The sequence below is a fragment of the Helianthus annuus genome, chromosome 15 (assembly GCF_002127325.2).
Source record: "Helianthus annuus cultivar XRQ/B chromosome 15, HanXRQr2.0-SUNRISE, whole genome shotgun sequence".
NCBI classification, from domain to species: domain Eukaryota; kingdom Viridiplantae; phylum Streptophyta; class Magnoliopsida; order Asterales; family Asteraceae; genus Helianthus; species Helianthus annuus.
Window position 1 is genome coordinate 137,211 of NC_035447.2, and position 11,248 is coordinate 148,458.

The 11,248-nt window shown below is 34.6% G+C and overlaps 1 protein-coding gene and 1 pseudogene across 1 annotated transcript; both read right to left on the bottom strand.

Moving 5' to 3' along the window:
- Positions 1-620: 620 nt before the first annotated feature.
- Positions 621-2,611, bottom strand: LOC110942521 (annotated as a pseudogene).
- Positions 2,612-2,708: 97 nt separating this feature from the next.
- On the bottom strand, positions 2,709-5,039 carry LOC110942515 (tyrosine-protein phosphatase 99A). The gene is made up of 5 exons (XM_022184291.2): positions 4,534-5,039; positions 3,333-4,095; positions 3,149-3,255; positions 3,013-3,078; positions 2,709-2,925 (listed from the first exon to the last, which is right to left on the bottom strand). Exons 1-5 carry the CDS (start codon positions 4,940-4,942, stop codon positions 2,906-2,908), a joined length of 1,365 nt encoding a protein of 454 aa, XP_022039983.1. The 5' UTR covers positions 4,943-5,039; the 3' UTR covers positions 2,709-2,905.
- Between the last annotated feature and the right edge of the window lie 6,209 nt (positions 5,040-11,248).

Genomic DNA, 11,248 nt, shown 5'->3' on the forward strand with positions numbered 1-11,248 from the left:
GAGGATTTGTTTAGTTTATTAATAAATTGTTTGTCTTTATAGTTTTTTAACATAGAGGTATTTTAGGCATTTCTATAAAAACTTAACGGTAAAATAGACGATGTTAAGTGGGTGGACTGTAATAGTTACGAAAGTGAAAGTACAGTGACTGTTTTGGCAATCTTAAACTAATAGACTGAAATCGTGATTTTCAACAAATCACAAGGACGAAAAACGTAATTAACTCTTTCATTTATTTATACACATATAATCATAAACAAATTATCAAAATTTAAAGTAAACCATAAAAGTTTTATTACTAGTACTTTAAGTGAAGAAAAGTAAAAGTTATTAATAATCCAAGGGGAAAATGAAAAATTACTAAAGGGTAAGGGATGAAAAGGAAAATTAGGAGGTAATGGTACCATCAAGAATGTATATGATACAACAATAAAAATAAAAGTGTAATAAACTCAAATAGCATATATGTAAGGGTAACTAATTCGCATAATTATTGTTTGGTTAATATGGGTGTGTCATATTAATTGTGTGGAGATAAGCGAATAATAACTTGTAACAGCGCACAAGACAACTATAAAAAAATTGAATTTTGCCAAAATCGACTTAAAATATACAGAAACTGGAATTTCATTAAACAAACCTGAAGCTGTGAAGACTGGTGACAAGACAACTATAAAAGAATTGAAATCTAAGACTATGGGAGTACCTCTTAGCTGATAGATATACATATTAATAGGACTAGATATACATTATAATACAAATAAATACTAATAATCCTATTCTATGTATAACTATCGGCTAAGAGTACCTACTAGTCGCCACCACAACCATCACTATTAGCACTGTTAGTTGCACCACCACCACCAACAATGGCAGGGGCAGGGGCAGCAAAGCCAAAGGTAGCAGCAGAGGTGGCAACCAGGGCGGCCCAGGTGCCAGGCAAGGAGATGAAGCAGTTGTGGACTGTTGCTGCAAATGCACCCTGGATACGGGTTTGCATAGAAGTTCTCTTCTACTCTAGGAGAGTCACGGACCTTCCTCTCATGAGGTGCTCCTAACCGGTCCATATGATTGCTCTTGGCTTGAGAACTAAACGTGTCCCATGTTATCGCTCCATTGTCCAACCGATCTATCAAGTTAACAAATTGTTGCCTGAATTCAACAACACAACACATGCAAATGATTAAATAATGTGCCGTTTTGGGTTATATTTCTAATAGTTTAATAATTAAGAAAAACTTAACTACGTACCTATTAGGGCTGATGGTCTTACGGAAGCCTTCAAACTTCCTATGCCCTTGGACCACCTTTGCCATATTCCCATCATAGGTATAAACAAAAACATCACTCTCAAGGGCAACAATATGATCAACTGCGGCAAGACGATTTTGATACTGCTTAAACGAGTCTAGTTCCTCTTGTGTCATGAGTGTGGTATGAGAAAACACGTTTGAGTACTCCTTCTGAAAGGCGTCCATGCTTGTATCGCCGTATATTTCACCTGCGACTATGTAAATTTGGGCGGTTGGAGGGTACCCCAAGGCTTTAAGGAAGAAAGCAGCTTCTCTGGGGGACATAGGACAGCCCCCTTGTTGTCTCCTTTCTTTGCTGTTTATTTCCTTTTCTTTCCAATGCTTCACACCATATCTCATGGCTCTTAGCTCCTCTGCTTCATCTACTGTCAAGTTGTGGCTGCACCCTGTGAATGCAAGCATGTCTTTCTCATATCTGCAAGTCAATTTTTTTCACTTTCAAGAACCGCAATTTGACCTTCTTGGAATTCATAGCCCCAATCATCAAATTTAACCCTCAGCTAGGAATTCGAGTAATCATATTTCATCAAAATGGGCATAGAGATTTATCTCAAAACACTGACTAATAATTGCATTTGAATGGTTGACTTTCAAAGTCAAACAGACTGCAGTTTTATTAAAAGGAGATAAAATAACATAACTGATCTTACTGTATAACTTGATTTTTGTGATTGCATTGTAATAAGTTTGGAGTTAACATTAGTGACAGATGAAGTAAGATTACCTTAAATGAAGAGCAATATAAGGTTCTCCTCTGCTCCTAAGTCTATCAATCAACTTTTTTCCTAGCTCCTGAATCTCCTGAGAGTAACGAAGGGCCTCATAGTTGGCTCAACACCTAAGCTTTTGAAAAGAGGGAGCAAGTCCATTGTTGACAAGTCTTGAATCTGTATGCGTAATTACTTTGTGTTTCTTTATTTCTCCTTTCAGATTTAAAGATTGTACGTACACATACATACCTTTGACCATGAAATAGGAGCCTTAAGATGTGGTTTTTTACTCATTAATTCTGGTGGTAAAGGCTCTACAACCTCAATATCTTCTTTTAAAACATCCATATATAAATAAACAGAAGATTTTAAAAATCCATCCATATATAAATAAACTATTTATGCATCTTTGTTTGATATAACTGCAGGTTTTGTTGTCCCAAGAAATAAAGAAAAATATTCAAGAGTTTGAACTCTAGTGAAAGTTCTTCAGATACAGAACTCCCACTCATATATAATAAATAAACAGAAGATTTTAAAAATCCATCCATCTGCCCAAAGCAATTCAAAAGTCTTAACAAGGTATTAATAAGTCTAATTTTCAGTGGTCTGATTCAAAAATGTTAAAGAACATCAATGTTCATTCCTGACTCACAATATTATGTAAGGCATGTTCATCAAAACATTAAGAAATAAGCATTATATTCCATTCCAAGTCAACTAGAAAGATGATCAATCAATGAAATGTGAGATTGGTATATTTTTAGTCTGTCTAATCACAAAGAAGAAAACAACATTTCTACATTGGACTAATTAATGGCAGTAAGTTGTACTATCACCATGTTAGCAAGTTGTTCTTGTCACTTGATCCACATCTGGTCATCAAGGATTACGGCTTTTCACTGCACAACAAGTGTAATCAATTAATTAATAGACTGAATAATCTTTTGTGTTGACATATAAACAGCCACAGCATTATTAATACTTACCAGGACTAAACACTTTGATGCATTTTGTTACAGACTTCACTGATGTCACCGAATTAGGCCCTGCACCTGTCACAAACAGCTTTAGAACCCTAAAACATATATTATGAAAGCAAGTTACTTTTGGTAAATCTTTTACCTGCAGTATTCATGTCTTGCTCAGATCGGATTTCTGTCACCATAGAAGACATTCCCGAAAGAAGTTCATGACCACCTGTGCTGTCATCCACCATTGTGTCCGGTGATCTAAATTGAAACAAAATGGTTAGAGTTTGTTGACAATACTAAAACAACAAAAACAAAATAAATGTTGAAAGCCTTACCCTGAAAGGCACTCAGGAGAAGATCCATTATCCGGCTGGCAGAAGTCAAGATCAAAATCACCCAACAAATCAGTCAGATTGAAATCTGCCCCTAAACAATCTAAATTAGGCAAGTCAAAGTCAAATGCGTCCTCTTCAGAAGGAGACTCCGTATTCCCATCAGAAGTCAACGGCTCTGCCACCGTTTCAGAAGTATCAAAATCCAGCCTTCCTTTAACATGATCCCTGCTGGTGCTAAACCTTTTCGAACTTGTTTTCAACGGAGATGTAATGCAATGATTCCTCTCAATTGAATAGACCGACACTTGCTTCATAGGACTCACTTGAATCGTCTCGGATGTAATAACAGTACGGTTAGTGGATGTAAATTGCTGGGGTGTGACTGTTTTCTTGTTACTTGAAGGCGGAGTCTGGTTATCCCCAATTGGGGAGACGGTTGGAGAAGGAGAGGGTGTTTGAGGACCAGGATTGAAAAGACACTTGGCAACGCTAGAACCTTGAACCGGTGACAGATCAGTAGGTGTGGTGTTTGATGGAACGGGAGTGATTTGTTGTTGACTATTTGATGTTATGGCAGGTGGTTTGACAGAAGCAGAAGACTTGACTAATTGTTGGGTGCGAGTTCGCTTTGAAGTTGATGGAGCAGCAGGGGCATTCTGCCCCCTTCTCTTCTTTAAGGCTGGTTGGCTTGTAGTTGGAGTTGAGAAATTAGTGGATTCTGATAGAGGTTTGGAGGTTGACATCATGACTGGGGTGTTGTTCACTGTAAAACAGAATTCAATTCACTGTCAGATTTTATAACAAATCCCAAACCTTTAGGTACGTTGTGAGGATTAAGATGAACATTCTCATTTCATGTTATGAATTTACATCAATCAAGATAGATGGTAAACGAGCAACAAGCTACACCGCTTACCATTTTACAAATTGACCCCCATTTTACAATGGCTCAACTTTATTCAATACCCATTTGCATATCTCTAACAGTTTCCAGATCTAACTCAGACGATTTTCAATCTATAATAGACCTAGATGGGCGGGCAAACTTTAATAATAATTTATCTCGTTTTCATATATATAGTTGAGTTGAATTGAAAGAAATTAGCAGTAATGGTTATAAATAATAATAATAATAATAATAATAATAATAATAATAATAATAATAATAATAAAATAATAAAAGCATTAAGCAAGAAATGACCTGATGAGAGAAGGGGGGGCCTGAGCATAGAAGGAGATGGGAGAGGAGCAGCAGTGGAAGTAGAAGTGGAAGTATAAGCATTCATAGCATCCTGCATTCCTCGGAGCAAGGTTTGGACCCGAAACTTCTCCTGGTCTAATCGAAGTTTCTCTTGATTTAACAACACCTTCTGCTCCTTTAAACAGATATACTCGTCCAACATATCCCCCAGACTCAAGAGGCTCTTGGGGGCCTCGTTCACGGGGGACTTGGAGATGAGATGAGAAGCCTCGGTTCGAAATGTGGATCTGGTTCGAACGAAGTTGTTATCGGAGAGGTATCTGTCAACGATGAAGGCCACTTGAACCGGAGTGACCTTGCCTTTGCCGATTACGTTGTCCGATTTCCTAGATCTGGTTTGCTTCCCCATTTCGGAATTGAGAATGTGCACAAGAAGATGAAGAGATCTATCTAACTACCTGTAGTCCTGTAGTACAAATAAGGGGAAGGAAGGAGGGGGCGCCAAGAATTCAAAGTTTTGGGTGAAGGAATGAATGTATGGAGGGAAATGTTCTTAAATTAGTGCGCCTAAATTTGTTTTGCATTTCTGCTCATCATTCTATTTAATTTATCCTTCCATTTATTAATTAAATTAATTTTCTTTTCTTTTTTTACACTAATTAATGATGTATTAATCTAATTTGTATAATATTAGGTAACAAAATAAATATATTTATTCATTTCAATACACTATTTTAACACAATATTATATTTAACAGTATAGGAGGTTGATTCATTACATCTGAACATGGCCGATAAATTTATTTGTGTTAAAAGTATCAGCTCTAAAATCATATATGCTTAAAATCTTGTAACCCGAAGACGACTCTTTCAGTGGCAAAGCTTGAGATTTCCGACCGGGAGGTCGAAAACGTATATACCAAAAATTTCTATAAAATCGGGGGGTCAAAAACGTATATACCCAAAAATTTCTATACAAAAACTATATACTCTCCACTACTTAGTGAAAAGTTCGAGGGGTCGGTTACTCCCACAAAGCTACGCCCTTGGACTCCTTACCACATCTAGCTAAACAAGTTAAAGGGTTGACACGTCATAAACATATTAAATGAGTCGTAAGCAGGTGTTAATAAAATGATTAATGGGGTACATATATGAGTGTGTTTAATCAGACAAGTTAAACTCAGCAATCCAAAAAACGACATGTTTAATATAAAGATTTGACGAACTAAATATTGGTTATTTTCATTAGTGACATGAAAAAACAATTAAGTAAAAGTAATTGTCTATTAGTGCACTTAAATGCCGTTCAAAAAGAAATTAGTGCACTTAAATTATTTGGCATTTTTGGTCAGAATGATATCGAGGGACGATTAATAGTAACTTTATTTTTAAAATAATATATAGTTTTTTTATTATTTTATTATTTAATATATAATATAATAATAGTTTATTACTATATTTACTTTAATTAACATATTTTCTTTTTTTAAACATCTATTTCCTTTACTTTTTTTAATAATTGTTTTTCTTTTTTTAACATATATTAATTTATCGATTAATTTGATACTTCATTAATAAGTTACGTTTATAACTTTTTTCTAAAAACTTAAGTTTATAGTTGTGCTTGATTTCTTTCCTTGACATTCCGTGATAATTTTGTTAAAACGAGGTTATACTCAAAATAAATTCTTTATTTGGTATCATAAAACGGGACGGTGATAAACTAAATCGTTCTAATGGTTTGACTTTCTAAACAACATGCTTTATTTTAAAATCACGTTTGTTTTACATTATCATTTGCTCGGTTCCGCTGCATTGCGCGATACAAAAAAACTAATTCTAATTAAGTTTAATCCTTCCATTTATATAACTACTATTATTTTTTTAACTTTATTTACAGTTATTATAGATGTAAAATACATGGTAACAAAATAAATATATAGTAAATGTATGTGGTACTTTCAATAGAGCAGCTTGTTACCAGGTCCCTTTTCTAAATTTATCTTTTTAGCAAAGTCACAAAATTTCAAGTTAGAGTGGAATAATCAAAAGAAGAATAAGAACGAATGGAATAACTCTCCAAAAACTTTTATTATAAACAAAAAAATATAACTAAAAAAACTTGATTACAATAACACATAAACCATAACTCGGTTTATCTTCTCTTATCTCTTAATAATGTCTAAGCATACATTGGTTTATATAGGCTAACCCTAACTTGGTGGCCAAGACATTACCAAATATAATTATAACATAATTAGGAAACTTAATCAACTATGACCAACTTGTCAACAATGATCCCTCAAGTTCACCGACTTGTGACTTGAACTCCTTTACCACCCTTTCTCATCACAAACTTGTGATGAGTCGGGAATTAGGGATTAGCACGGTACCCGTTCGGTACCGAACCGGTACCAAAAAACGGGAACCGGTACCGGTACTGGTATTTACCATTGTTTTACCCGTAAATACCGGTACAGTACCAGTACTGAATATACCCGGTACGGTTCGGTACCGATTCGATACCAGTACCCGGTACCAAATGCTCATCCCTATCGGGAATTACCGCCAACAAAATTAGCCTTTAAAATTAACCAATATAATCGTCAATCAAAATAGTCATTGACCTTATAATAATGAAATGAATGATACGATGACACGCCATGTCCTTGTGTGTTGACAAGACTAGGGGTGTTGATCGGGTTTTTTTTTTAAACTAGGGTCATTCCCTAGTCGCGCGTTGCGCGATATACATTATGATTAGCATATATAAAGTATTAAAACGTTTTTTTTTTCAGATCTCGTGTATTACATGTTTGATTTCCGAGTTTAATCTTTATCATGTTTGGTATCTTTGCACTAAAATCTTTATCATGCTTCATGTTTAATCTTTATATATAAATGGACATTGAACTCCATAATTCGGAAAACCATTAGAAGAAATGGCAAACGGTTTTTTTTCTTGTTGGAGATACTCTATCCATAAAAAAACTCCCAAAGAGTCCTAAAGCTGCTACATTTCACAAAAAAAGTACGTACATATTGAATCTGTTCAGTACTTCAAATGGCTCATTAACTCTAAAAAGCATTATATTCAAGAACAGAAATGAAACAACAAACAAATTTGACAAAAATAAGGTTAGACAAACAGTTTTTTCTACTCTTCAGGTTATCCAAGATCTACTTGAAGAAGTCAAAAGCAAGAGAGTTGTGATCATTACTCCTTCAAAACCATAAGGTTGACTCGAATAATTTGACCGATACTAAAGTTGTCATTTTGAACCGTGCGCAACCTACACATTTTGCAACCTCTATTAGTTGGCTAATAAGTGATTTAATCAATATCTTCAGCAATTGTATATGGATGTGGATTATCACTCCAAAGTTCTAAACTCTTGATGCCCCCTTATTCATAGGTGAACTTGTGTTAGAATGCTTTCTACATGACCTTTTTTTCCTATAAAAAAGTATGACTTCTCCATTGTCTTAATAATATCAACAATTAACATAATTTTAAATTAAAAGTACCTTCACTTGCAGCAGCAGAGTAATGCGGTTGATGCGGAAAGCGTTATAGTTTGTCACCATATCTCGCATTCTCGCCCACCTACAACTGTTAATTTGTCACCACGACCCAATCTGTCCTCAGAGTTGCATCGGTTGATGCGGAAAGCGTTATAGTTTTCATAAAGACAGCAACAACTGGGAATTTCAAATAAATCAACCATAACTTTCACCACAAAATGCCTTCCAAACATGATTTAAAATAGCATCAATCCTCTTTATCATATTTTTATTATTATTTTTATATAAATACCACTATAGGGGAAGGTTCATTTGAGAAGAAAATTAAATTAAGAAGAAAAAGAACAAAGGGTAGAAATGTAAAACATTAAATAATTTTTTTTCAACCCATTTATTATTATCTTTGACTAATTAATTAGTCATAAACAATATCATCCTCCACACTTAAATTTTTGATTACACACATCAAACTTTATCCTATACGTTTTGAAATTTATCCTACACATATTGAAACTTATCCTACACAACTCGTAATTCTTCCTACACACCTCGTAATTTATGCTACACTTTAAATTATATATTTTTTCTTTTTCTTTTTTGAAAATTATGTTTTTTTAAATAAGTTACAAATTTAATGTAGTTAGCTACCAATGAATGATCCATCTAAGTTTTCCAATATACCCTTACAGTAATATTAAATACAAAAATTAAATGAAGTAAAATGAAGCATTCTTATTGGTTGAAATTTTCTTCTTTTTTATTCTTACAAAAAAATTCTTCTCATTTGAACTCTCCACTACCACTATATGGCTGGTTCATATCCTCATAGTGTCTCATTTTATTACACCATGTATATTTTTTATCCAACAATTGATGTGAATATAATAAGTTAATCACAACAATTAATCCCAAATTAATATCTAATTCTATAAACAACTGTTCCTTACTAACCTTTTATTCAGCTGGATATCATTATCTTCAAAGAAACAATAAAGCCAAGATACTTTGTAAATGTCAGATTTACCAAACCGGTTAGAACTAATTTTGTAACATATATCCATACTATAAAACCGTGTTGTAGGCTACCAATTTGACACTCAAATAATATATATATATATATATACATACACACACATAGCCACAAAATCCATCATTTAAAGTTAAAAACACCTCAAAAAATGAAAAGAGTAAAAGCCATTCAGTATAAAACATCAAACTCACCAATTCGTAACACATACAGATGAATTCGAAAATTTTCTGGTGCAAATAGGTCATATGGATTAAGAGGTGCGTACCAATTAGAGTTGGAACTTCATACATGATGTTCGTCATCAGCGAGTTATAGTTGGATACTTCGAATAAGATGAGGATTTGAGATAATAGAAATAATTAGGGTTAGGGCTTGTGAAATACATGTAGCGAACCTGGATATGTGAGCATGTAAGAAAGGAGAAACCATGGCAGATATGAAGTCGAATCTATGTCCTTAAATCCAAGTACGATTTAAGTGGATAGCAGGAAGTATTACTTGATTTACGATAATCACATCGGTGGTGAGCCTAACCGTTGTCATGGTCGTCGTCTACATAGCTTCTCTCTCTTAAACCCTCAACCGTTATTCCGTCGCCGGAATCAGGTGGCGCCGCCGTGCTCCGCTGTTGACAGATCAGCCTAAGCGTTTACAGATTCTTTGGCTTAAGTTAGATCTCCTGGAATCGACCTGCTTTGGATCAAAGTTTTCATTATGCTGCTACAATCAATGGGCTGCTACTACAATCAATAGGCTTTTGACAATTGATCTCTTCAATAATCTCTGACACGTTACATCAAATTAGGAGATAAACAATGACATCCACACAAAATCAGGTCCAACTCTGTCCAAAAAGATTTTATGCACTAAGTATTGGAAATCAAATAAACAGCCAAGAGCCATCATGGAGACATCAGGAGTGTCTAGTTATCATGTAGGTGCAATGTTTTTGGTGTCATGGATACTTATCCTAGACTCAAATCTTGCTGGTGTTGCTAGGGTTGTAAATGAACTGAACGAATGTTCGTTCGTTAAGGAACAAACTTGTTTTTGAACTGTTCACGAACGCTTACCGAACGAGATTTTTTGTCCGTGTTATGTTCATGAACATAAATGAACACAATCGACGTTTATGAACACAAATGAATACAATATTCAAATATGCATTTTCATCACAAACTTTACGACGAATCCACAAAAAACAAGTAAACACTTAACATAATTATCCGAACACAGTTGACATGATTATCAGAAACATGATTAGCACAAAAGTATGAGTTTGTCAGCGTTTAACACAAACTAAAATTGAAATAGTGAAATGAGGGATGTTGTGAGAGGCATATAAGATAAGTAGGGTTTAAATATTTTAAACTAGAAATGATAAAACAAAGGGTTATTGGATTTTATCACCCCCAACTATTGGCTATTGGCCGCTACCACCCTCAACTATCACTTTCACGCCCGCCCCCCCCCAACCTAACACTTAGTGTGTTCTGTCACCACGTCGTTAACTAATCACTAACTTTTGATCCTGTTTTTAAACCTTTGGGGGTGTCATAGGGATCTTAGAAAGGTTTTAGGGATCTTTGGAGACCCCGGTCCGACCTTTGACCCCGTAAGGCGACTGGGTCGACCTCCGATCCGGTCCTGAAAACCTTGCATATATAACATAGAAAAATGTTTCGTGGTGTATTTGGATGCTTATATGGGTGCATGAGATTAAGAAATGTAAAACAAAGGGTATCTTTTTTCGTCGACGACTTGTAGTTAGTGGTATCAAGGTGTGTAGAAGATGTTTATTTTCCTGTGTGGTTGTCTCATCCTTACTTATGTGTATGAGGGTTCAAATCTCGTGCCACACATAAATGTATATTTAGGATTATATTTATAGGATGTGTAAGATGCTAACTTTTAGAAATATGATACACCAAAAGACGTAGCTGTAAGTTCGTATAATTAAGATGAATTACAAGTTTAATACAACTAATCTTATATGTTTAGAAACGACTTATTCAATATTTATCATTTTTGTTGTCCCTCATTGATACAACATATACCATAATTCAAGTGCCTGAAACCTTATTTTATCATGTTACAATGTTCATTAGAACCACTTTAGCCATACACTCTCACACCTTACTCCAAAACGACAAACCT